This window comes from Delphinus delphis, chromosome 7 (assembly GCF_949987515.2).
Source record: "Delphinus delphis chromosome 7, mDelDel1.2, whole genome shotgun sequence".
Taxonomy (NCBI): Eukaryota; Metazoa; Chordata; class Mammalia; order Artiodactyla; family Delphinidae; genus Delphinus; species Delphinus delphis.
Window position 1 is genome coordinate 970204 of NC_082689.1, and position 27346 is coordinate 997549.

The 27346-nt window shown below is 61.2% G+C and overlaps 1 protein-coding gene across 1 annotated transcript in view; it reads right to left on the reverse strand.

Annotated features, from left to right (window-relative positions):
- The window catches only part of CROCC2 (ciliary rootlet coiled-coil, rootletin family member 2), a 72166-nt gene extending 54679 nt beyond the window's left edge, over nucleotides 1–17487 (reverse strand). Inside the window, exons 1-5 of the mRNA XM_069540876.1 lie at nucleotides 16727–17487; nucleotides 5194–5344; nucleotides 4157–4284; nucleotides 1966–2072; nucleotides 653–838 (exon numbers count right to left, since the gene is read on the reverse strand). Of these exons, the coding sequence (XP_069396977.1) occupies nucleotides 653–838; nucleotides 1966–2072; nucleotides 4157–4284; nucleotides 5194–5344; nucleotides 16727–16804 (650 nt within the window). The 5' untranslated portion in view covers nucleotides 16805–17487. The remainder of the gene's footprint in view (nucleotides 1–652; nucleotides 839–1965; nucleotides 2073–4156; nucleotides 4285–5193; nucleotides 5345–16726) is intronic.
- Nucleotides 17488–27346: the final 9859 nt, after the last annotated feature.

Below are 27346 nucleotides of genomic sequence, written 5' to 3' on the forward strand. Positions count from 1 at the left end.
GTCTGGGGAGAAATCCTGCCCATGGGGCCCGTGCAGACGCCGGGAGGTCCGTGGGGACATCCAGGGACGATCGGAGCAGAGGTTGCAAGCCCAGTGGGGATGTGGACAGGCAGAGGCGTGGGGTGACCCGTCTCAAATATGTCCCCTACCTCAAGCTGGACGTCCTGCCCCAGTGACCAGCCCGGGATGGTCAACACAGTATCTCCCCCCAGCAAGGCTGAGGCCTGCAGCCCCGTGCCGTGACCCCGTGCCCCAGGGCTGCGGGTTTCAGAAGAGGCTGCGTGGGCCCTGCTGGGCTGGCCAGGGAGTGGGGGGCTGTGGTGTGGCCCAGGCTCCTGTGTCTGACCCCGAGTTGGGCCTGCAGAGACTCTTCTCTCTAGAGCAGCTCGGCCACGCCAGAACCAGGGCTCGGCCCTCACTCTATTTTCCAAGCCCAGCCAGGCGTCCTTCTCTCAAAGCGGGGGTCTTCCGACGCAGTGCCCCCACCCTGCAGACTAACGTGGCCAAGCCGAGTGGGGGACATGGTGTGGCGGGAGGCCAGGGGCCTTGCCCCCAGGAGGGGCCGTGGCAGAAGCCAGCTCTCCGTTTCCCTGTTCCTGCCCCCCACCCCGACCCCGGCCACGGGAACCAGACCAGGCATGCCCCTGCCCACGGGCGAGAGCCGGCGAGCACCTCTCCCTGGGTCCAGCGCTGCCTCTCCCGCAGCTCCAGCTCAGCCCGCAGGAGGAGCACGCTGTGCGTCGTCCCCGCCAGCTCCTCGGCCAGTCTGTCGTTGGCCTTCTTCATGTGTCCTAGCTGCTCCCGCAGGAGGGTGTTCACCTGGGAGAGGCCGGTGCTCCTGAACGGGTAGGGACGGAGCGGCGTGGCCATGGGCGGGTGGCCTCTCCCTACAGACGTGCTCAGACAGCCGGGCCCCGAACCTCCTGGGCCCAGACGACCCCAGCTCGACTGTGCAGCACCCAGACTGCCCCTAAGAGGCACTGGCCACCTGCAGCGGTCCTCAGTGGCCCCACCAACGGGGGCCAGCCTCTGGGTGCCCCTCCCCGTGCTCCTCCTCCCCGTGCTGCCCCTCCCCGTGCTGCTCCTCCCCGTGCTGCTCCTCCCCATGCTGCCCCTCCCCGTGCTGCCCCTCCTTGTGCTGCTCCACCCCGTGCTGCCCCTCCCCGTGCTGCCCCTCCCCGTGCTCCTCCCCGTGCTGCTCCTCCCCGTGCTGCTCCTCTCCGTGCTCCTCCTCCCCGTGCTGCTCCTCCCCGTGCTGCCCCTCCCCGTGCTCCTCCTCCCCGTGCTGCTCCTCCCCGTGCTGCCCCTCCCCGTGCTGCTCCTCCCCATGCCCCTCCCCGTGCTCCTCCTCGTGTTCCTCCTCCCTGTGCTGCCCCTCCCCGTGCTGCCCCTCCCCGTGCTGCTCCTCCCCATGCTGCCCCTCCCCGTGCTGCCCCTCCTTGTGCTGCTCCGCCCCGTGCTGCCCCTCCCCGTGCTGCCCCTCCCCGTGCTGCTCCTCCCCGTGCTGCCCCTCCCCGTGCTGCTCCTCCCCATGCTGCCCCTCCCCGTGCTGCCCCTCCCCGTGCTCCTCCCCGTGCTGCCCCTCCCCGTGCTGCCCCTCTCCGTGCTCCTCCTCGTGCTCCTCCTCCCTGTGCTGCCCCTCCCCGTGCTGCCCCTCCCCGTGCTCCTCCCCGTGCTGCCCCTCCCCGTGCTGCCCCTCCCCGTGCTGCCCCTCCCCGTGCTCCTCCCCGTGCTGCCCCTCCCCGTGCTGCCCCTCCCCATGCCCCTCCTCGTGCTCCTCCTCGTGCTCCTCCTCCCTGTGCTGCCCCTCCCCGTGCTGCCCCTCCCCGTGCTGCTCCGCCCCGTGCTGCCCCGCCCTGGAGCCACCTGGGAAGAGGTGTCAACAGCCCCACGGCACAGTGGCGTCCGCTGCGCAGTGACGGCCGAGCTCCCTGCTGCCCCACTGCCCTGCCTGCCTGGCCTCACCTCTGCTCGGCAGCCTCTAGCCGGCCGAGGGCTTCCTCCAGGTCGACGCTGTGCTTCTGCTCTGACCTCCGCAGCCGAGCCTCGGTGGCCTCCAGCCCGGCCTGCGCCTGGAGAGGGGCATTAACCCACCTGGCTGGACACTTCCAAGCCCAGCGGGCTGGGCAGCTTTGGCACAAAACCCTCCCAGGGACGGGTGAGAGGGCTCCCCTTGGGTCCCTAGTTGGGGCGGGGCCAGGCTGGGATAAGGGCTGGGGTCGAGCTGGGGTCAAGCTGGGTCTGCTAAGACGGGTCAGGCGGGCAGCCGTCCGTGCCATGGTCCTGTGCCATGTGCCCACGGCTGGCGGAGTGGGGGTCCAGGCTCTGGTCCGGCCACATAAGGGGCAGGACGGCCGAGATGCAGAGCAGGCCTGGGGTCACCCCCATGGGAGTGAGTGAGCTTAGGGTCCCGCCCCCGCAGCTGCCCTCCTGCCTGTGCTCGACCCTCCGTCTGCTCCCAGCCCGTCATCCAGCGGGTGGGTGGGTACCACACCCCCAGTAAGTGGGCCTGGCAGGGAGGGGAGCCCCCCAAATTGGGCCAGGTGGACCCCGAGCCTGCTGGAGCCTGAGCAGACGGGGACCCGGGGCTCTGAGGGGAAAAGGCAGTGCTGGGGGCCCCGACCCGAGGAGGCTGGCTGGTGGGGGGCTGAGGCAGGTAGGTCAGGAGAGCTGAAGGGCACCCTTGTGGCACGACATGGGGCCTGAGTACAGGGAGGTGAGTGGCCCCCGCAGCTACCAGTGGGACTGGAGAGGAGGGCCCGGGGGTCCAGCCGAGCCCAGGGGCCTGGGCGGGGGCTGGGAGTCTAGCCGGGATGGAGGTGCCCACGGAACCGTCATGCGGCCCCTGCTACCACCATCCGCCCGCCCATCTGCTTGGGGGAACCTGGGGAGGCTGGGCCCCTCTGCGGCCCTCACAAGGGCTGCTGAGCCGCCTGCCAGAGCTGGCACAGGCCTGTGAATCCAGAGCTCACTGACTCACGAGGTTTCCTAATCGGCCGCGGGATTTCTGCGGCTTCTATTCCCATAGGGCCTCTAGTTCCCAACATCTCCCCACCCTGTGCTAGGAAGATCCCCGCCCCGCCCCGCGCAGGGCCCAGGGTGGGCGGGAGACGGTGTCCCCTCCGGGGATGAGGAGGGCCTTCCCAGTCCTGCCGGGGGGTGGGGCTGGCGATGAGAACAGGTGTGAGTTCGGGGTGGGGGCAGGGAGCCCCTCCCTCTGTGGGGCTGGTGACGCCGCCTATCCCAGGAAGCCCTCGGAACCCTCGAGGAGACGAGGCTGACCCAGGGCCCTTGGGCGTTCGGCACTGGTCACTGGTCATGCCGGAGAAAGACCTGAGTCAGGTCTCACCCAGCAATGGCAGCGTGGCCCTGGATAACTCGGACTAGCTCTGAGCCTCAGTTTTCTCATCTGGAAAGTGGAGTCATCTGCCCTGCCACGTAGACCAGGGGGACGCTGCAGACACAGGGGCTCCCAGTGTGCCACACTGTGGGCCAGGCACCCCAGCCCAGTCCTGCCTCAGAGGCCATCATGTCTTAGAGTGGCAGACATGGGACAGAGGAGGCTCTGGCCTAGCAAGTTTCGTCACCTTTCTGCCTCGGTTTCCCCATCTGTCCACCAGGAGGCCCTCCCAGCCCCACTGGTTGTGACCAAATGGCCTGTTGCCACAGCCAGTCACCCTGGAGGGCACCGCGCTGCCCAGGGCACTGAGGACAGAGGCCCAGGGGCTCCGTCCGCCCTCGGCCGTCGCGGGTGGGGACTGGGGGCGGGGCCAGTCCTCGGCGGCCGCCAGGCGGTTCCTTTTGCTCCCGCTCCTCCCCTGGGCAGTTGCTGCCACGTGCCCACGCTGGGCTGGAGGCCAGGGCCAGGGGTCAGGAATGCCCCAGCCGCCCCCAGGGCTTCTGGCAGGTGGGGCACAAGTCAGTGCTTAAGCTGGGGGGGGGAGTCCTGGGGGACCCCGGGGCCGGGGAGCCCCGGGCACCTGTCCCGCTCTCACCGGTCCCCTCCAGCCTCAGCTTCTCTAGCCACCGCCCAGGGTCCAGCCGTGCCATGGCTGACCACTGTCATTCCACGTCCTGAGACGCGCTGACGGATCCACCGGTCACCCCGGGCCCGGCTGCCACCCTCTGGCTGCCACGCGTCCCTACGCACGCTCACCTGCTCGCTGACTGCGTGGTACCTGCCGGCCGGCTCGTCCCGCTCGGCCCCCGCCTGGGCCAGCAGCTCCTCCAGCCGGGACAGCTCCTCCTGCACGTGGGCCGAGGCGGCTGGCGGCTCCTGCAGCGCTGCAGGCGCAGCAGCAGGTCAGCCTGTGGCCAGGCCAGCCCCCAGCCCGGCTCCCTGTCCCGCCGCCGGTCTGCCGATCTGCCGGGACTGACCCGGGGGACCCCGATCTGGGGCCGCACCTCGGCCGCGGGCCTCCCTTCCTCTCCTGCCGTGGACATCACGTTTCACCCCGGTACAGACCCCTGCCCAGGGCGAGCCCCAACCCAGTTACAGCGTCCCCCTGGACGCTGGGGATCCCACACCCCCGTCAGGCAGTGAGAACTGCTGACTCACGGTAACCAGATCTCACCCCCAAGTAGTAAGTTGCTGTTCTAACCACACAGTGGGCTTTCTTTTTCCTTAACACACAGTGAGGTCCCCAGTTCCTCTAGGAGGCTGGAGAGCCCCTTATTTCAGAAAGGGGTCTCGGGACCCCCGCACGAGGGGGTCGGGGCACACTCTGGGGCCAGGCTGCCCTACTGGCTGGGTGGCCTCGGTGCAGGGACCCAGCTGCGCACGCAGCCGTGACAGACAGCGAGAGGCACCGCGAGGGGGCCCGGGGGCCGGGGGAGCAGAGCTCTTGGGGGGGGGACTGCTTAGCGTCCACGCCTCCTGAGTGTCACCCTTTAGGATTTCATCATCTAATGAAAAATGAACATAATTAAATCAAGACTGGTGGGCACAGATGTGTGACAAACCAACGTAGGGCTAGGTGGGCATGGTCCCTGTGGCCTGGTGGTGAGCGCGCCGTGGGGATGGGCTTCTGATCCCCGGGGACGATGCCGTGGGAAGGTGTGGTTCTCGCCCTAACACAGGGGAGGATGATGGGCCGGGAGGGGCCGGCCCGGTCAGGGGACAGTGAGGGGCTTGGCTCCCTGAAGCTGGACTCTGACTGACGGCTCTGCAGCCCCCCTGGTGGCCCCCCTCACCTTGGGGCGGCTCCTCGCCCAGGCTGCCAGCCACAATCTCACGGATGCAGGCAGGCACGGGGATGGGTGAGGCCCGCCAGCCTCCCCCATGCACGGTCAGCGCCCGGTCTTCTCTGCTGGCCATGGGGCTCAGGACGGTGTCCTCCAGCCTCTGAAAAACACCGGCTCAGAGATGCCTGGGGCTGGCAGGTCCCTGGACAGCTGCCAGAGCCCCACGTGAACCCACTGGAGTTAGTGGGCGCTGCCACGGGGCTCCCATATGGTGGCAAAGTGCGCTGGAGAGGACTGGGTGAGGTCACCAAGGCCCGTGCCTTGCTTTCCCCACCTTTCAAGGTGGGAGGGCACCCTGCCTATCCTGGCGCTGCTCTGAGCACGGGTGAGGAAAGAAGAGCTGGTCCGGAGAGCTCCGAGCCTAGGGCACCACCTCGCCCCACCCTTCAGCGCTGCTCCGCCTCTGCGGGGGCTGCACTGACCGTCGTGGTGGACCTCTCCGGGGACGCTGGGAGGCAGGCTCCTGCCTCTGGCCCTCCTGGAGCAGGCAGCCTCCCAGTTCTCACAGTGGGGTTGGCAGGGAGGGGTTTGAACCCCACCCAGCAGGCCCAGAGCCCCACGGCAGGAGGGGCTGACAACAGCAGAGGGACAACTGGTAGAAGGTCCACCCACACACCCCCCTTTAGGACAAGGCCAGCCATGTGGGGCTTCCCCGTCCACTGGGAGGGGCACGCGTGGGCCCTGGGCCGGGGCAGGGTGGGAGCCGAGGGAGGGACAGTGGGTGGATCGTGGGGACGGCCCTCCTTCCTAGCCGCCTAGAACAGCTGACCATCTGTGGCAGAGGTCCGAATAGCCCCGGACGCGGGTAGGAGACCCTGGGTCTTGGGTACCCAGAGACTGGTGTTGGGGTCTTGGGCTCCAGTTGGCACTTTGCCTCGGCCCTGGGCATTCTCGGCTCCACGACGATGGCACCGCCGGGGGAGGGCCTGGGCTGCCCTCCAGAGCCCAGGGCCGGGCGGGGCCTTTGTCGCCAGGTCTGTCGTGGTGCTGACCGTGGGGGGAACTCGTGAACGCTGCAGGCCGAGGCAGCCACTTCTAAACCAGCATGAACACCTGGACATGAGAGGGCAGCGAGGCAGGATGGGCCTGCACTCAGGACAGTCCGTAGCTGCCCACCGGCCCTGCTGCCTTTGCGATATGAGCTGTCAGGCAGTGAGTGAAATAGCAGAGGGTAACCAGACGCTTCCCAGGGGGTCCTGGAGATGGATGTCCCCTCCAGTGACTCTCTAGGGCGACAAACCAGGGTCCTCCCATCACCCCCGAAGGTCCCAGACTTCTCAAACTTACCACCATATGCCCAGCCCCTCCCCACCCCTGGCTTCCCAAGACCCCCCATCCCGAGACTCCCCAGATCTCCCTCCCATCCCAGGGCCCTGGTGAGTGACCACCGCACAGCCTCCTACCTGCCTGTCCTCCTCTGATCCCCCCAGCTCTCCCTGAAGACCCTCTCGAGGCCTAGACCCCTCCACCTGGCTCTGACCCTCAGGCCTGGGCCGGTAGGGATGGAGGGCTTCCTGGGTGCAACCCTGCTCTCCCCACCCCACTGCCCTGGTACAATCTCAGCCCGTCCCCTCCTCCTGAGACCCCAGCCTGGTCTCTTCCGCTCACGTCTGCCTGGACACGAGGCCTGCCCCTCCGTCAGCACCAGAGTGGCCAGGGCGACCCCGAGACCCGGGCTCTTGCATGACACCTGGTGAAGCCACGTTCCCATCCCAACAGGAGCTCAGTGCTGGGCAGACACTGAGCAAACTCGCGGGACTGAATTCCACCGCCCCCCACGGGGAGTGAGAACCCTGGCTCTGGTTCACCTGGACCCCAGTCCTCCTTCACCTGCGTGTAGGAATTTGAGTCCCCTGGGAGGTCTTGGGAGGCACCTTGACTACACTCCCCCTCGCCGACCCCCCTTCAGCATGACTTCGGGTGAGCAGCCTCCCTTGAGGGGAGGGGACGAGGTGCCTGCTGGCCCCTTTGGGCAGAGCCCGGAAGGGGGCGCCGAGACCACCAAGGCCGCAGGCAGGGGCTCAGCCATCGTCCGCCCTGAACCCCCTTTGCACTCAGGGAAACCGAGGCCCAAGGGGGAGGCGAGAGCCACCTGAGGCCCGCGGGACTGTCGAGTCCAGGAAGGCCGCTGCCCCTCCGCTCTCCACACCACCCTCCCCGCCCCAGCGTCCGCGGCGCCACCCGCTAACGGGAAGGCAGCAGCGCCATAAACTTGACTCATTCCTAACATTTACGGAGGGTCAGTTATTAGCCGAGACGTCCCAAGAGGAGCTGGGCGCGTAATGGGTTCCAGCTGCGGCCGGGTGCCTGCGATGGGCCGTGGCCCAGCTGGAGCGGAGGGAGGCAGTGGGGTCGGCACGGTGGGGGTGCACGGAGGCCCTGGGGCTGCCCCCTCCCACCCCGCCCCACCTCCTGCCCCCCACTCCCCCCAGTAATGGGGGCAGGGAGGGGCCTTCACCCAGGGCAGGTCACTGGGCCTGCACCAACCTCTGGCCTTGGGGCTTGGTTCCCCCTGCGGCCGCCCGGGACCCCGTGATGCCACCTGCAGCCCTGTGGGCCAGGGGTGGCTCTGGGTCAGCTTTGGGGGGGTGTGCTGTCTGCCTGTGACCGGGCAGTGCACTGGGAGACTTCTAGAAGCCCCCCTCCCCCCCTCGCAGTCTCAGCTGGTCAGAGGGGACACCAGAGCTGGGCATCAGCTCCCCAAAAGACCTCAGACTCACAGTTGAGCCTGACCATGTCCCCTCCTCCTTTCTGTCCCCAGCGTCCTCCTCCCCATCAGCTCAACCAGCTTCTAAGGACCTCAGGGAGGTCACAGCCCCTGCGTGACACCCCCAGTGAGCCCTAGAGGGGGGCCTGTGTGTGCGGCCCAGTGGGGCGGCCATCCCCTCCTTCCTCGCCGCCGCCCTCGCCGTGTGGCCCTGTGGATGGGGAGGGTCTCCGCTCCGAGGACCCTGGGCTCCCCTCTGGGAGAGGTGGGCTGGGGCCCCTGCTCTGCCACTGCTGGTGCACTGCCTGACCTCAGGCATGCCACCTGCTGTCCCGAGCCGTGTGTTCTCATCTTTGAAAATGGGGCGTCCCAGGGACCCGGGGGCTGCGGCTCTGGGGACCCCGCCCTAATCCCACAGGTGAGGACATGAGGCGGCTGGGGAGGGCGGGTGGAGCTGTAAGACAGAAACGCAACCCACACGGAACAATCTCACTCTCTCCCTCACTGGTGACCAGCATCGGACCCCCGAGTGGCCCCTCTGAATCCGCAGGCTGCCCAGGCACAGATCCCCAGGGAGAGGAGCCCAGCGACTTCTGGAAGGAAGATGAGGGTGCCCCATACCCAGAGCCCAGTGAGGGAGACCCCTGGGTGGCCCGGGTGGGTCCAGATGAGCCCCGTGGCAAGGCAGGGAGGGGCGCCAGAAGCCCCGTTGAAAGTCACCCTGCGAGAGCGGGTGTCCAGCGGGGGACCTCAACTCAGCCAGCAGCGTGAGCGAGTCAGAATCCTGGGCCCCTCGGCAGAGTCGGGGGGTGGGGGGGGGCCCCCGGCCAGCAGCCTGGGTCTGGGGTGGCGGAGCTCCAACAGTGCCACCGTGTGGCCGCAAGGGGCGCTGCAGGAGCTGTGACTGCTCGTCGCTCGAGGAGGGAGGCTGGGGCTCCTGGGGGCGGCGGGAAGGCAGAGGCTCCCTTGCTCATGGAGATGTGAGAAGGGCGTCACCTCTCAAGGTCTCCCAGCACCCGTTTTATATCTGTCATCTCGGCTGGAAGGGAGGCTCAGGGTCTTGCACTCACGGGCGGCAGTGTTAGGCCTGGGCCCCTGCCCGTGGGCCCCCAGCACCTTCCCAGTGGCCCGAGATCAGGACTCCGCAGGCACGCTGGCCTTGGGTCCCCTCCCCGAAGGCAGAGGAATGGGGGCCGGCCCAAGCCTGGCTTCCTCCTCCACCTCTGCCCCTCAGACCCTCCCCAGCACCCCCACAGGGCCCCAGGCACCCCAGGGCCAGGCTTTGGCCCTCGCCAGGCGCGGGCCCAGCTTGAAGAACACATCTGAGGACAGGGCCTCCAGCCAAGTCCAGCCACCGGACGTCTGCTTGCCATCCTTCCGTGGCTTGGCCGGCTGCAGAGAGGGCCCTGGGCCTGGGTGGCGGCCTGCCAGGCTCCATTTCCTTAGGAAAAAGAGCTTCTCTGTGCCTGGGGTAACCCCTGGCCCCCACCGTGCTGTATCTCAGCACCGCCCAGTTTCAGATCTCTGTGCGTCCGTTGAGCCCTCTGGGGCCCTGGGCATCACCCCAGGAGCCGGGTCAGGCCTCAACTAACAATAAGGGGGCAATCTGGGCCAGGCATGAAAGCAGGCACTGGGGATGGGGGGACAATTTCTCATTCATCCCCGCTTCCCCAGCCCGGCACCGTCAGCGCTTGGCACGCAAGCAGGCTCAGACACAGGTCACTACCAGAGGGACTGAAAGCCAAGCCCAAGGTATGAATCACCAACTGAAAAATGACTCATGTCAAGGGATGACAGAAGGGCAGCATCCTGTCCGTCTTGTTTGCTACTGTGTCCTCTGTGCCCACACGGACTTCCGGGAGGAGGGGGCCGCTGAGTTGGACCTTGAAGGATAAATAAGAGTCCAGCAGCCAGAGGGGACAGAGGTCAGGCGTCCAGGTGGAGGGACCAGAGGAGGAGAGGCAGTCTGTGCGGGGCTGGGGAGCAGGGTGCACGGGAGCCACGAGGCGGGAGAGGTGACTGAAGGCCTTTAACATCCCCGTGAGGATGGTGGCGCCCCGTCTTCGCTTCTGAACGAGGAAGGGAGACATGTCCCATCTGATTGGCAGTGACCCTGGCTGCCGTCCACACAGGGCTTGGCCACACCCTGGCACTCTCAAACCATCCCGGCTCCTGTCCCGAGGGTGGGCCCTCACTCACCCAGGCTCTGGGGAGCCCCCCAGACCACCTGTCTCACCCTCGTACAGATGGGGACCCTGAGGCAGACAGTCAGTGGCAGGGCCAGTTCAGGTCCAGAACCTGAACACCACAGTGCCCTCCTTTCTGCTCAGGGGCAGCTGCGACTTCATGACCTTGCCAGCCCTCCCGGGCCTCCCGACAGCACCTCCTCCCTCTCCCCGGTGCCCCTCCCTCCCCCCTCCCCCTCAGACCTTCCCACTTTGGAAACTTAAACCATAAACACCTCTACAAAACCCGTGAGTGGAGAAGGTGTGTGTGTGGGGAGGGGAGGACGCAGGACACAGAGGACCCAGGGAGCCAGCCCTCCCTCCACAGTTACTAGAACAGCCAGGTAGACTGTGAAACTCCTACTCCTGAAGACGTCAGAGAGCCACGGAAGCAGTGGGGGAGATGGACCGACACTCAGGGAGAGGTGAGCGGCAGGGCGTCCTGGGCTGGGTGGGTGCTCTGAGTTTGGAAGATCAGCGACAGAGCCTGGGAACGGAGCGACCCTCAAAACAGAGCCGGTTTCTCAGCTATGATCATTTTAAAAGTGGTAACAGCTTCCCAACACATCAAATACCTAGGAGCCAATGTGCTAACAAAGTATGTGCAGGGCCGCTCCGTGGAGAGCTACGTTGAGTAAAATTAGCAAAAACGTAAATGGAAGAATGGAAGACAGCATTGTAAAGCCGTCAGTCCTCCTCAAATTAATCTGCAGATTCAATGAAATCCCAGTCCAAATCCCAGCAGGGTTCTTAGTTTGTAGAAATTAACAAACGGATTCTAAAATTCTTATGGAAGAGTCAAAAGTATGTAGGGAGGGCTTCCCTGGTGGCGCAGTGGTTGAGAGTCCGCCTGCCGATGCAGGGGACACGGGTTCGTGCCCCGGTCCGGGAAGATCCCACGTGCCGCGGAGCGGCTGGGCCCGTGAGCCATGGCCGCTGAGCCTGCGCGTCCAGAGCCTGTGCTCCGCAACGGGAGAAGCCACAACAGTGAGAGGCCCGCGTACCACAAAAAAAAAAAAAAAAAAAAGTATGTAGGGAATCGTGAAGAAAGCTTATGCTCAGACGTAACGACACGTCACAGATCCACAGGGACGAAGACAGGGTAGCGTTGGTATAAGGACCAGCTGACCAGGGAAGAGGCCACGAACTCTGGAAGTATATATGCGCACATGCACACGCAGACACGTGCGCAGACACGTGCACACACTGGTGAGTGACGAAGGTGACACAGTGCAGTGGGGAGATGATGGGATTTTCAGTCTGGGGCAAGGCCCACTGGCTTTTCATACGGAAGGAAACGCGTGGTGGTCTCCACCTCACACCGTACACAGAGGTCAATTCCCAGTGGATTGCAGATTTAACTGTGAAAGTAACACAATAAAGCTTTTAAGAGAAAACAGAGAAGAACCTCTTAGTGGCCTTGGAGTAGGCGAAGCGTGTTTCTTAAATAGCACACAAGCAGCAGTAGCCTAAGGTGGAAAATGGACAGATTGTGCCAGGTTACAGTTATGAACCGTTCCTCAAAGCACCGTTACAGGGGTGAAAAGGCCACCCACGGGAGGTACTCGCAATACACGTATTTAATAAAGGACTTGTTTCCAGATTAGGCCATCAAGTCGAGATCAGTAATAAGAAGAGAAGGCACGACCCCAAGAGCAAAACGGGCACATGGTAGAGCAGACGCTTCACAAAGGAAGATGTCTGGAGGGCCAGTAGACACAGGGAAATGTGCTCAGTTTCATTAGTCATCGGGTAAACGATAATTAAAACCATAAAGCAATACCACTGTACATTCCCCATAATGGCTGAATAGGAAAATGACAGGAAATGCCAAGTGCTGGCGAGGATGTGTAGCGGCCAGCCCCTCACACGCTGTGAATCCATGCAGCCACTTTGAAATCCGCTGGCAGTGTTCACTGAAGCTGGACGTATGCAACCTGTGACCCGGCACTCCTGTGGCTGGGTGTGCACCCAACAGAAACACACACATGTGGCCCCCAAAGATGTGGAGCAGAATGTTCGTGGCGGTGCCGTTCATGGAACCACGCAAATGGCCATTAGCTCTAAAATGAACGCATTTCAGAAGTGCGGCATATTCACACACTGGCGTGCACAGCAAACTAGAGCGACGTGCTGCATGCCGGTGAATTTCGCAAACGTGGTGTAGTACAAAGAGTGTGTGTGTTTACACACTCACGTATATGGCTCCATTTCTCTGAAGTCCCCAAATGGGCAAGACTAATGTATGTTGGGGGAGGGGGCTTCTGGCATTCTGAGAATGCTCTGCTGGGGCGGGCGCCAGCCACACGACGGGCTCAGTTAAGCTGCACACTTAGGATGTCGGCAGGCTTTTGTATGCATGCAAGGGCCAGTTTCTAGAATGCGGGGCTCTGCTCTCATCCCCACACTCTGTGTACAATGACTTTCCATCCATTCTCCAACCTACCACGAGTCCACCACTCCCACCCACCCACTCAACCATCTGCCACCATCTGTACGACAGTCTCTTCCCCTACCCACCCGAATGTCCCCTTATTCCTCCGTCCGCTGATCCTGAGCTCGGCAGACTCTATCTGTAGGCTAAATCCGGGCCTGCCGCTTGTTCGTAAGTAAAGCTTTCTTGGAAAATAACTACATCCATTTGCTCACACAGTGTCTGTGACCCCCTTCATGCTCCAGTGTCAGAGCTGAATAGTTGCTACAGAAACTTTATGATTTGCAAAGCCTAAAGTATCAGTCATCTGGCCCCTCCAGAAAGTTTGCCAGCCTCTGCTTTAATCCATGTATGTACTCACCCCACCCCCCCATCCCACCCCATCCCATCCTATCCCATCCCACCCACCCCACCTCATCCCATACCATCTTCTCTCTTGCACTAAGGACATTGCTCCAGCAATCCTTCCTTATTGCTTACGTATCAGTTATTTTTCTCTCTATCAGACCATTCTTGTCGACGCAAACTGTCATCATTTATCCTCGCCTTAAAAAGATGGATTGCCCCTACGTGCCCCACGAGTTACCCTTGTGGTCAATGTCACCCATGACCCCCGCGCTGTTGAATGCCGTGGCCCACCGGGCCTGTGCTCGACCTACTAGCAGCACTTTGTGCTGACGGTCGTTCCTCCTCCCTGGAGCTCTCCCCTCACGAGGTTTCCAGACATGGCCCTCTCCCAGTCACTCTCACCTCCTTGGCCTCCCCGTCTCGGCCCCCTTGGCCGGTTCCTTCTCGCCTCGCCCACCTTTGGGTGCGGGTGTGCACCCGCTCCTTTTCCTGGGTACAGTCTCCCCTTGGGATCTCACCCAGTGACCCACATGCCAACGGCCCCGGACATCTGGTTCCAGCACGGAGCTCTTCTCTGAAACCAGATCCAGGCGTCCGTTTGCCCCCCGACAGCCTCCGTGCGGACGCTAATCAGCTTTTCCACCTGACGACGCTCGAAGCAAAACCTCTGTGCACAGGGTAGTTAAACTAGATGTAAAGAAAAACTTGAAAATCTCTATATGTTTGAAAACTAAGGTATTTATACCTTTAGATAATCCAGGGCTAAAATAAGAAGCCACAGTGGAAATTAGAAAGCAGTTTGAACTGGGTAAAAATGAAACTTATTATATCAGAATTTATGGGACGCAGCTAAAGCCTTGTTTAGGAGGAAATGCATACATTAAAGAAGAAAGTGGGAATGTGAAATGATGCCACCACGGTGGCAAACAGTGTGGAGTTTTCCCAAATTAAACGTGGGATTACCGTAGGATCCAGCAATCCCACTTCCGGGTGTACACCCCAAAGAAGTGAGAGCAGGGATTTGAACAGGTATTTGCAGCACTATTAACAACAGCCAGAGGTGGAAACAACCCAAGGATCCATGAACATATGGATGGATTACAAAATGGGGCCCATCCGTACAGTGGGATATTATTCAGCCTTAGAAAGGAAGGACCTTCTGACACAGGCTGCAGCATGGATGACCCCTTAGGACACAATACTAAGTGAAATAAGCCAGACACGAGAAGGCAAGTATCGTATGATTCCACTCATATGAGGTCCCTGGAGGAGTCTGATGCATAGAGATAGGAAGTAGGGTGGTGGGTGCCAGGGCTGGGGGAGGGGGGAGGGGGAGGGGGAGTTCGTGCATAGCGGGGGCAGAGTTTCAGTTGGGGAAGATGAAGAAAGTTCTGGAGCTGGATGGTGGCTAGAGCTGCACAATGTGAACGTACTTAACGCCATTGAGCTGTGCACTTAAAACTGATGAAAACGGTAAATTTTATGTATATATAATTTACCACAGTTTTTTAAGTAAAAAAAAATTTTAAAACAAAGAAGGCTGCAAATCAACGAGCTAAGCACGCATCTCAAAATATTAGAAGAAAAACAGCCCAAAGAACTGAAAAGCAAAGGAATAAAAAGTATATAAATCAATGAAATAGAAGACAAAATACCGTACAGAGGATCCACAATGACCGGTATCAGCAATGAAAAAGGAGGCGTCAGTTCGGGGTGACCAGCTCATTGCAGCCTGCCAGGGACTTCCTCAGATTGGGTCCTGGGTGACCCCTGGGTCTCAAGCGCCTCAACACTCAGGGGCAGGTGGTTACCTGCTTCAGAGCCTCAGACTTCAAGAAGACAGTAAGAGGATATTGGGAACAACCTTGGGCAGTAAATTTGAAGATTTATATATAATAGACAAGTTCTTAGAAAAATACCGTTAATCAAAACCTAACCCAAAAGGAAGAGTCTGAAAATTCCTGAAGCTTCTAGAGGAACTGGGCCCAGAATTACAAATCTTCCTGCCCATCGGCCTTCTCCACCGCCTCTGCGTCCAGACCCTCAGAGAATCCAGCTCTGAGGGTGGGCCGGGGCCGGGGTTGACAGGGGCAGCAGCTCCGGCTGCAGCAAGTGGGGTGTCAGGAGCTCCTCTGGGCAGGGGAGCACATTCAAGTCTGGTCCCACAGGAGCCCCCGTCCTCAAGCCACGCCTTGCCCGGACTCCTCGGTTTCCCCGTCTGTAGCTGGAGGGGCTGGAGGATCCCCCCTCCTCCCCCTCCGGACGGGCCTATCCGGGCATCTTGAGGCGCCTGCTGCCCACTCAGCCCTGGAGTAACCACCGCGATCTCCATCACCGTGGTGAAGACAACAGGTGTTGGCTGGGCGGGCAGAGCGGACCTCGGCCAGGGCTCCCCGTGGCTTTCAGATGACGGTTTCCCACGGGCAGCGGGAGCTGGGGGGCAGCCACTTTTGCCAAGCACCGATGCCCACTGCCGGATGTCGGCACCATCCTGTGTTTCTCCCTCAAACCAGCCCGTAACCATAGCAACTTGCTTTAACTCTCGAGCCTCTATTTTCCTGGAACCCAAAGGGGTGGTAGCATCCTCACAGGCTGACGGGGTGCCTGGCTTGGAAACTGGTGTGCAAGCGGCCCTCCCTCCCCTGACCCCCCACCGGCCCTCATGGTCACCGGCACCCAGGGCCTCGCAGAGCTGGACCTCACGGGAACTGGACAGAGAAAGTCACCCCACCCAGGGCCATCTTGTCAGCCTTGCTGCCTGCATCACCTGATTCAAATATCCTGCCCCGGTCGTGTTCTGTCCTGCGTGGGCACCTGTGTGTGCGCGCACGCACGTGCGGCGGCTCCGCCGTGTTGTTTAGTCACGGGGACAACTGTCGGCAATTACTCTTCTGCAGTGACCTGTCGGTCTGCACAGGGCCACGTCACCCCCATCAGGCAGCGCACTGCTGAGAGTCTAATAACTGCGTTAATAAACAACTCTGAGTCAGCTGGTTCCCAGGGGTTCGCTGGGATCCCTGAGGGGTGAATCAGGGTGGGGACTGTCTGGCTGTGATGGCCAGCGGGGGGCACTTAAGAGGGTGGGGTGGCAGGGCCAGGCACGGGCTGGGAGTAGGGAGTGAAGAGGAGGGGGCGTGGGGTAATTCCCAGTCGTTATCGTTGTCGCTGTTGTTTTTGTTATGCAGGTGGGTGCTATGAAGGAAAACCGAACCAGCACTTCTGGAGCTCACAGACTAGACACTGGGCACGGGCCACCCCCATGGGCGCACGCCTCTCCAGGGGAGCCCCCGCTGATTCCCACACTTGGCCCCAAGGCAGTAGTGAACTAGACCCCAGAAGGTCGGGGTGGGAGTGCAGGCCGCAAGCCTGAGGCCCAGAGAGGGGCGCTGATAGCCCGAGCCCACACAGCACGGAGCAGGGAGGCTGGCCCTGGGGCTCAGGCCCCCGGCCCCCAGTTCAGTCTCTCCCCAGGCTCCTGTCCCGAGCAGTCTGCACATGTGTGCACCTGTGTGTGTGTACGTGTGCGCCTGTGTGTAAGGTGCCTGTGTGTGTGTGTACGTGTGCACCTGTGTGTGTACGTGTGCGCCTGTGTGTAAGGTGCCTGTGTGCGCGTGCGCTCACGTGGTGCTCATGCTGACCACGTGAACACGTGGAAAGTGCCCCTTGGAGCCGGGGAGGTGTGGCCTCTCTGTGCAGGGTCCTTTCCCTCCCCAGGTGCCCTTGGGACCTGCTCCCAGGAGGGTGCCGGAGGGCAGCCCCACCACTGACCTGGATCACAGCGTCCAGCCCCAGCTGGGGCCGCTCGGCAGAGTCCCCGTTGCCTGGCTCGCTGGAGGCGGAACTCATCGTGGGCTGGGGCACAGGACCCAAGGGAAAGCAGGGACTCTGCTGCCAGTGAGTTTCCTCCTGGGACCCTGGCAGGGTCAGGACCTCCTTCTGTGCACCGACTCCGCACCTGGGCAGCACCTGGCTCCTCTGTCCTGGGTGCCCAGCTGCCCTCTCTGGGTTGGCGGGACAGCGTGGCTGACTGAGCCCATAGGCGTTGCTGCGGCAACCACGACGCTGAGGGCTGGTTTTCCCTGGAAAAGGAGTGCAGGCCCTGTTGCCATGGGGACTAGGGAACGCTGTTGTCCAGAAGCTGTTCCCCAGGAGACCTGGAGAGGCCCTGGGTGAAGCTCTCCGCCTGAGCGACCACACGCGGGCGACTGGCCTCTCCCCCGGGCCCCCAGCCCTGCAGGGAAGGGCCCTCAGCCTCCACTGCGCAGTTGCCCCAGGAGGAGTTGTGTGCTTGGTGGCCACACACCAGGTAGAGGAAGCGTGCAGGCCACGGGTCCTTCCTGATGGAGAATCATAAACTGTGACTCTTGTCCGAGCATTTGCAAAGGAGCTTGAGTTCAGTAGTGCAATGCCGTGTAACAGGTGCGCAGAGCCTGCGGAGGGGAGGTCACCTGCCCCAGGCCCAGAGCAGAGCCCGTCTTCCTCACCTGCCCTCGGATGCGCCTCTGGAACCTGACTTCCCTCTGGAGCCCGTCAGGTGACCTGCCGCGTGGCTTGTGCACTTCCTACTTCACTTCCTCTCACCTGAACCTCCCCGGAACCACACAGACCACTGGCAGCAGCTGACCTGTTGTGGGTGGTGATGGGAGAGGTCCCTGCAGGCCCAGAGCTCTGTGCTCCCCAGCCTGGGCCTCTGCAGTGAGTGTGGCTCCCCAGTGTTCCCTCCCCTCAGGGGATCCTCCTTCAAATCTGGACCTTTCCCAGCCGGGCTAATGCCGACAGGAGTCCCTCTTGGAAACGGGCAGCCTCTGGAGGTGGGCCCAGCAGCGGGAGTGACAGCCCCTCTAATGAAAGGAGGCCAGTTTGGGGCCCTGGGGACGGGGGGTGGTCCCCAGACTCCCAGAGACCTGGGCTCTTCTGAGGCAGCTCAGGAGATAGAGGTGGCCTGCCGGGCAAGGCCAGAAGGGGCCAGCAGTGAGGGTGGACACTTAGTGGGTCAGCGTTTCTGTCCCCAGGGCTGCCAGGGGCGAGACTGACGGGGTCCAGGCCACTTCCTCAGAGCCGAACTGTACGACGGTGCTGCCGTTGCTTAAAGGAAGCTCTCCCCGAGAAACGCGTGCCCTCTGTCTCCTCCTGGTGTCCTCAGGCTGCCCCCACCCCTCCCCACCACCCGTGAGGATAACCACGAGCGTGCCCTACGCAGGGACAGGACGGGCTCTTGGCCGGACACGGCCCCGCTGGGCATCACTGGACAGTTTGGGGGACGGGGGACAAGGCCATCCTCTGAGCACGGCCCCCCTGGATTAGTGGCGAGTTCTGGCTTCCGGAGGCGCCAAGCAGAGGCCCGGATTCTGACCGCCATGGCTGGGGCGCCAGCCTGGTACCCAAGGCTGCCTCTAGCTCCTGGAGCCCTGGACCCCTGTGGGCCCCGAGGACTGAGCACCTGGGGAGCTGGGGAGGGGGCTGGGGAAGGGACAGGCTCGGCACTTCCTGCTGCCCGGAGGCTGGGCCTCATCTGCCCCCAGGGAGCTGGGCTCGGGGGCTGGGAGAGTGCGACCCTGCCCTCTGGGGAGAGCTCCTACCTGGGGGGCTCAAAGAGGGGTGCTCAGACAGTGGGGGGATGAGAGGCTGCAGAGGTCGGTGTGACCACCCGTGAAGGTGACTCAGACGAGTCCAAATAAGACTCCGCCGGCCAGACACAAGGGAAGTTGGTGCCCCTCTGGCGGGTGGGGTTGTCTAGCCTGTACCCCACCCCTCCCCACCCGGACACCCGCCTCGGCCTGTTCTGCCCCCTTGAACACTCGAGGCTGAGCAGAGCAGCCCTGTGCCCTCTGGCCTTACCCTCACCCACCCCAGCACCCTCTCCTCCAAGACCCCTTCTCTGGCCCCCATGCCCCCGCCCCCCTAGGCTCACACGGGCCCCCTACGCACCACCCAGGGCTTCACGGCCCAGCGTCCGTGCTCGCGGCTTCTCGTCCTGGGCCATCAGTGGGCCGGAGAGCCCTCAGGGAAGGGCTCAGCCCAGGGCCTGGGCACAGCCCCCGGGGAAGGCTCTGGAATGAGAGAGGGTGTGATGGAGAAGCTCACCATAAGGGGGGTCCCAGTGGGACGGGCCTGCGGGCAGGGTGGGCTCAGGGAGGACCGCGGCTGTCCTGACCCCCTCCTCATGGGCTCTGCTGGCCGGCGCCCTGGACCCAGCGCCTCCCCCTGGGGCTTGGAGAAGGCCAGGGCCCCCAGGCAGCGAGCGCCGTGCTGTGGCCTCACCCACCGGCCCCTGCCCAGCACGTGGCCACCCTCGTCTGTGCACAGGAAGGTCCCTCACCGTCAGGGCGTCACCGCGTTTTGTCACAGTTCCCTCCTTGAAGCAGGAGCCTCGCTGGGTTCTCCTCTCAGGACAGTCCGCAGTCCTGGCCGTGTCGGGCCCACGTGTGGACAGGGGGCCCCAGGGGGCTGGGTGAGGAGTGGGGAAGCTGAAACAGGGCCAGGCTGGCCTCACCTCTTTCTGCCCCTCGCCGGCCCCGGGGGCACCAGAATTTGCCACCCCTGAGCCAGACCCTCCCCAAGAGGAAGGGACCTCGAAACTCCCAGGAAAGCGTGGACTTCCCCATGCTCAGGCCACTCCGGCCCTTGGACGGCCTGACAGACGGAGCCGGGGTGGATGCCTGCTGCGGACATGATGGGGGACCCTGACGTGTCCTCTGAAGACGGGTCACATGCAGGGCAGCCTGGGAAGAGGGTGGGAGGCCAGGAAGGGGCGGGCTCCTCTGTCCCAGCCCCGTGGCCTCTGGGCCGCAGGTCTCGCCGTAATCGGCCCTGGGACCTGGCTGGCGTTTGTGCCTGTCTATGCTCCTCTGTGACCCTGTGCCCCGGGCCCCCCCGCCTCCCGTGCCCCCAGCAGACGTCTCTCCTGGCAGCCGGTTTGGTGGGACGGCCGGCGACAGCTCCTGAGAAGAGGGGCTCCTACTGGCCGCTGTGGCTCAGCTGACCCGGGTCCACCGCCTCTTTGGGGTGTGTCCCCTGCAGGTGCTGGACAGAAGTAGCCTGAGAATTCTGCTGTGGCACCAAAATGCAGCCCTGTTCTGCCCACTGGCTGGGGCGCAGGCTCGGGCACTGCCCAGAACCGCTGACTGGTGACAAGGCTGACTGTCCCACTGCCCGCTGGCCCCAGGCTGCTGGTTGCCATCTGTGCGTCTGTGCCTCCCGGCCATCTGTCCACGCCTGAGGCCTGGCCATGAGATAGCAGCGGAGGCCCTGTAACGCGGGGCTGGGAGGCTCACAGTTAGGGACACTGCCGGCCAGCCTCTTGGGGTCACCCCAAGTGGGCCCCTGGGCACGTGTGCTGTGGGAGCGGTATCTCACCGCCTTCCCTCTCTCTTCAGCTCTGGGGGCCTCTCTCGGCATCCAGTCCACTGCCCGGAGACCATGAGGGGACGCATCAGCCCTGGTGTTTTGGGGTGGGGGATAAGTCTCAGGACGTATCCCAGACAGGGGATAAGTCCTGGGAGGCCACCAGGAGCAGAACCCAGCCTGTATTCATCCACTGGAAGGGCTGCCCGAGACTGCTGCCCTGGGCAGGCTCTGGGGGACCGTCCTGGGGAAGGGGTGCGGGGATGACGCATGGGCCCTGCCCCTGGCACCTGCTCTCACGGGGTGGGTACAGCGGAGCACCAAGCTCTGCATGACGGTGAAGACGGCAACCCGGGGGAGGGTGCCTCTGCCTGGGGCACCTGGGAGGTGTGGTGCTATCGGGGCATTAAAACCCTGCCACGAAAGTCCTCACCGTCAGAACTGAGACACGGGGGATCCTCACCGTCAGAGCTGAGACACGGGGGGATCCTCATCGTCAGAGCTGAGACACAGGGGGGTCCTCATCGTCAGGGCTGAGACACGGGGGGTCCTCATCGTCAGAGCTGAGACACAGGGAGATCCTCACCGTCAGAGCTGAGACACAGGGGGATCTTCATGGCCTTGGATTTGGCAATGATTTCTTGGATATGATACCAAAAGCACAGGCAACAACAAAACCAAAAATAATAGACTGGATAAATTGAAAACTTCTGTGCATCAAAGAAGCTATCGAGAGAGTGAAAAGGCAACCCTCAGAATGGGAGAAAATATTTGCAAATCATATATCTGATATCGGAATTAATGTCCAGAATATATAAAGAACTCCTACAACTCAACAACAGCAAACTCCAAACAACTCAATTTTAAAATGGGCAAAGGCCTTGAATCAACAGCTCTCTAAAGAAGACATATAAATGCCAATAAGTCCATGAAAAGATGCTCAACATCACTAATCGTTATGGAAATGCAAATCAAAACCACAGTGAGATATCACCTCACACCCATTAGGATGGCCACTATCAAAAAACCCCGGAACGGACTTCCCTGGCGGTCCAGTGGTTAGGACTCCGAGGGCCCAGGTTCAATCCCTGGTCGGGGAACTAAGATCCCACAGGCCGTGCTGCGCGGCCAAAAAGAAACCAACCAACCCACCAACCAACCAAACAAACAAAAAGCCCCAGAAAATCACAAGTATTGGCAAGGATGTGGAGAAATCAAAATCCTTGTGCATTGTTGGTGGGAATAAAACATGGTGCAGCCACTATAGAAAACAGTGTGGTGTGTCCTCAAAAAATTAAACATAGAATTACCACGTGATCCAGCAATTCCACTTCCGGGTACAAACCCAAAAGAGTTGACAGCAGGGTCTCAGAGAGATATTTGTACCCTCGTGTTCATAGCAGTGTACTTCACAACAGCCAAGTGTTCGCTGATAGATGCGTGGATAGGCAAATGTGGTCTGCGCATACAATGGAACATTACTCGGCCAGAAGGGGTGCAGCACTGACACAGGCTACAGCAAGCATGAACCTTGAAGACACTGTGCTGAGTGAAATAAGCCAGCCACAAAAAGACAAACGCTCTGATCGCACCCGTATGCGGTCCTTAAAGCAGTCAAATTCATAGAGACAGAAAGTATGGTGTTTACCAGGGGCTGGGGGAGGGGGATGGGGGGGAGTGTTTAAAGGGGACCGAGTGTCAGTTTGGGAAGAAGGAGAGTTCTGGAGATGGATGGTGAACTTGGTGGCACGATGTGACTTTTGTTTTTTTTTTTTTGCGGTACGCGGGCCTCTCCCTGTTGTGGCCTCTCCCATTGCAGAGCACAGGCTCCGGACGCGCAGGCTCAGCGGCCATGACTCACGGGCCCAGCCGCTCCACGGCATGTGGGATCTTCCTGGACCGGGACACGAACCCATGTCCCCTGCATCGGCAGGCGGACTCTCAACCACTGCGCCACCAGGGAAGCCCGTAAATATTTTTAATGTCACTGAATTTACACTTAACAATTGTTAAGATGGTAAATTTTATGTTATGTTTTTTCGTCACAATAAAAACATCTCAAAAAGAAAAACAAAAACAACTCAAATCTGCCGGCAGCACCTGGGGATCAAATTCTTCTCCCCCACCTGGCAGCTTCGATGAGCCTAGTAGCTTCTTCAGTCCGGGCTGTGAGACAGATGCCACATTCTAGGGGAGGGCGGGGGTGACTCCGGTCTGGCCCTGGGCTGACTGACTGGGCCTGTGCGACAGAGCTGGGTCACTCTGCGTGACGCCAGATGACCGTGTGGCTGCTCCCTGGGCCCCTTTCTCACCCCCCTCCTCCCCAGCCCTGTGCCGAGGCCCTCGGGGCCCTCCTCCCCCCATAGACCCCTGCCCGCCCCGTCCTGGGCTGTGGCCACCCCTGCCTTCCTTCCGCTTGGAAAGCTTCATGGCTCAGCTGTCTGCTCCCCACTTGGTGGGGGGGTTACCTTCCCGCTGACCATGCTGGTTGGCCACATGCCTGCTTCTCTTTGGGTGGCCCGGGTGTTCACAAACGCCTGGACAGCTCACCTCCTCAGGGCTCCCCGCCTGCAGCCCCCATTGGACAGACAGACCCTGCCTGCGCCCCCTGCCCCCCGACAGCACACGTGCATCTTGCATTTTGCGCAGGAACCGACCCGAGTGCCTCCCCAGGCTTCTCCACCAACCTTGGGGTCGATTGTCCCATCACCCGCTTCCACACCTGGTCCTGCAGGTTCCCTGCGTGTTTACGTCAGAGCTGGGCACACGCTGAGAGCTGGGTCCCTGTGAGAAAAGGCAGCAGGCTGGGTGGTCGCCTCCCCAGGGGCAGCCTGCCTCTCCTCAGCCCCCGGGCCCCTCCTAGCAGGTAGCAGGCCCGCGGGGTGGTGATGGATGGTGAGGAGGACAGCCCCTGGGCCACGGGGACCAGCAGTAGGGACAGGTCCTGGTTGTCAGGGCTCACGTCCTGTAACCCGGGGGAAATGCTTTCCCAGGAAATCACTGGGAATCCAGGGGCTCCAGCCCCAGGGGCATCACTGTGCACGAGTCTGAAGTCCAGTAATGGGGGACAGCGGGTGACATGGGATGTGCCCCAAATGGGCCGGGAACCGAGGGGACAGGGCGGAGCGAGGCCACGCCGAGGCCAGAGTCCTCTCCTCCGTCTGACACCGGCCAACCGGGAGGCAGCTCTGGAGGGCACCCAGGGCAGGACTGCCACCTGTGTCCTTCCGGGGGCAAACCCCTCACCACCTGGATCGTCCCTCACCTGTGCCGAGCCCTCGCGGGGGCTGCCATTGTGCTCCCAGGACTCATTTCACAAGCCTGTTCAGGTGGAACGCGTGACCCCTTTCCCGGCACCTCTGGGAACTCCTGAAATACAGGCTCCCGTGCTGCCCTGAGTTACACTGAGAGATGGAAGCAACACAGACACGCGCAGGCCAGCCCGCCCAGTGCCGCCAAGGCCCACGGGGAGCTCTTCAGATCCGCCCGCGATGCTGGGCACGTCTGGTCTTCCGCTCGCTCCCCGCTCCTCCCCGCTGGGGTCCCAGGGCTGTGGTCCGGGCGGCTGTGGCCTGAGGTACGTGGCTCCCCCGTGGTCTAATGCTACCTGGCCAGCTGGGGTGGGCCCCTGCTTCCCCTGCGCCCTGGGCCCCGCCTCTCTCGTCTCTCGCTCCACTCTCCCGGCTGGGTCCTGGCGGGTCCAGGCGGGGCTCACATCCAGCTTTCCTGGGCCTCCACCCACTGTCCAAGTGCCGGCTGCGTGCCAGCCTCTGTGCCCACCCTGGCGCACGCTGAGGAGGCCCACACTGCCCCAGCCGCGTGGAGCTCACCATCTGCTGGGGAACTTACCACCCGTCCAGGGGCTGCAGGGGAAAGGACGTGGCCTGGCTCATCAGGGCTCCGATCAGAGCTGAGGTCTGGGAAAGCGCAGGAGGGCAGCGGGGAAGGGGCAGAGTGCGGGGGGGAGCGTGTGCAGAGGGGCCCCGGGGGGGGGGCAGCGAGGAACTGGCAGGGGACCAGTGCGCCACAGGAGGGGTCAGGGCTCAGCCAGGCGGGGCCTGCTGTCCGGCCAGGGTAGGAAGAGAGCCCTGCGAGCATGGAAGTCCGGAGACGGATGACCCAGAGGCGCGTGCTGGGGTCGGATTCCTTCCCCTTGGGTGGGCAGGCTCTGGAGGCTCAGGGCCGTGGCTGGGCGGCCCGGGGAGGAGCGGCGTGGGGCTGAGGAGGGGTGGCTATGGGTGGAGGTGTGCACGCAAGGAGGGGGAGCAGATCCAGGACTAACTGGGCAGAAGCAGGGTGACCTCGAGATGGGAGCGGGGGGTGGGAGAACCCTCTGGGGGCAGACTGGAGACGCACGCTGAGCTTGCTGGGTACAAGGTGCCTGAGACGTCGGAGGGCAGATGGGCCTGGTCCTGGGGCCGCAGGAGCAGGGGTGTCAGCAAAGGGCGATGATGGACATGCACAGAAGGGAGAGGAGACCACACAGGAGGGAGAGTGGATGCCAGCCTCAGGCACCTCAGCGCCCCTGGCCGGGGGGAGGGGCTCCAGGAGCCAAGCAAGGAGCGCTCCCCGGACACAGGGCTATGCCTGAGCGGGGGGCAGGTACCTAGTGGGGCCCGTCGGGCGTGGAGCTGGGCCTTCCTCTAGGCTCAGAGCCCCTTGGCGCTTTGGGTACACGAAGTGTCGCCAGGTCTCCTGGGCAAATTCAGGAGAATTGTGAGATTCTTGGGAAAGTGAAGCTGGAGGCATGTAAGAGTCATCGAATCACAGACAGTGGAGTGAAGGTGCAGACAGGGCCCCATGCCCGAGGGTCAGGGTCAGGAGGGAGAGACCCCAGCTCCTCTGCAGCAGCGCCCCCTCCCTGCAGGTCAGAGTCCCATAGAGACAGAGGGGCCGAGGCAGACGGCTGGGCAGGTGCTGGAGGCGACGGCAGGGCGAGGCTTCCCAGCCCAGCCGGACGGTCCCAAGGAGACTCTCCCCAGCTCGTTCCAGCTCCAGGCTCAGGTGGTGACAGGCATTTTCTACTCTTCACTCTCTTTGCCTCTCAATGACATTACTCCTCAGATTCTGAGCCATAGCCCACACCCCGGGGTCCTGAGAAGGGGCTGCAAACCCTGAGCAAGTCCACGTGGGAGCCACCTCCCTGAACCTCCTCCAGAAAGACCTGTGGCCACGGAGAGGACATGCGAGTTTCTCTGAAGGCTGTGGGACTCAGGACCACAGTTGACACTCATACAAGGAGACCAAAAAATGCCATGATGCCCCCCCCCACCCCCTGCCATGAGTCAGGGGAGGTTGCAGAAGACATTATCTTGGTCCAATCTGATTTGTAACAGGTACAAAGTGTCCAGGCCCACCCTGTGGTCATTTCCTTGCTGTTGGAGGTATATCAGGATGGATGGCTGTACTTAGCAGGAGTAAGAGCCACAGTGGTAGGAAAGGCCAAGGGGAAGCCTTTAAAACCACCTGCTGCCATGGCCAAAATTGTCCAGCAAAACATACTGTATGCCAGTGCAGTGTCAGGGCTTAGAGCCACCTTCAAGACTGTGACTCACCCGGACGACCTCAGCAACAGATGGGTCAGAAATGAAATGCTTAGATAAAATCCAACAAGGTATATACAAAACCTATTCGGGAAAAACTGCGTAACTCTGATGAACAAAATCAAAGAAGATAATACTAAATGGAGAGATATGTCATCTTCATGGATAGAAGACTCAGTATGTCAGGACGTCAGTTCTTCCCAACTTGGTCTATAGATTCACTGCAATCCCAACCCCAGCAATTTACTTTGTGGATATCAACAGATTGATGTAATGTTTATATGGAAAGAAAAAAGACCCAGAAGGCAACACAATATTAAAGTAGAAGAACAAAGTCGGAGGACCGACTCTATCAGACTTCAAGATTTACTCTAAAGCTACAGTAATCAGGACGGCAAGAGACTAGACACATACATCAATGGAACAGAGTAGAGAGCCCAGAAAGAGACCCATATATGCAGTCAGCTGACCTTTGACAGAGGAGCAAAGGCAATACAATGGCGCCAAGGTGGTCTCTTCCACAAATGGCGCTGGAATCACTGGACAGCCACGTGACAAAAATGAGTCTAGACACAGACTTTACACCCTTAACAAAAATGAGCTCAAAATAGACCAGACAGCAAAATGTAAAGCGTAAAACTATAAATCTCCTAGAAGGTAACACGGGAGAAAACCCAAATAACCTTGGGTGTGGTATTGACTTTTTGATACAACGCCAAAGGCATGAAAAAAGCAGTGGATAAGCTGGATGTCACTGAAATTAAAAACCTTCACTCTGTGAAAGACAATATCAAGAGAATGAGAAGACAAGTCACATAACGGGAGAAAACATTTGCAAAACACGCACCTGATAAAGGACTGTCATCTGAAATATGCAAAGAACTCTTAAAACTCAACAACAAGAAAAGAAACAACCCGACCAAAAAATGGGCCAATGGCCTTAACAGACAGCTCACCAAAGAAGATATGCGGATGGAAAATGAGCATCTGAAAAGATGCTCCACATCATAGGTCATCAGGGGAAATACGAGTTAATGTGAGGTGCCGCTACACCCCTATCAGCATGGCCAAAATGCGGAACTCTGACAACACCATGCTGGCGAGGATGTGGAGCAACAGGAATGCTCATTCGTTGCTGGTGGGAATGCAACACGGTGCAGCCGCTCTGGAAGACAATGTGGTGGTTTCTTGTACGACTAAACATACTCTCACCATACGATCTAGCAATCATACCCCTTAGTATTTAACCAAAGCAGCTGAAAACTTACGTCCACACAAAAACCTGCATGCAGGTGTTCATAGTAACCTTACTCACAGTTACCAAAACCTGGAAGCAACTGAGATGTCCTTCAGTAGGCGAGTGGATGAATAGACTGTGGTCCATCCAGGCAACGGAATATTATTCAGACTTCAAAAGAAATGAGCTATCAAGCCATGAAAACACGTGGAGGAAGCTTAAATGCATATTATTAAGTGAAAGAAGCCGATCTGAAAAAGGCTA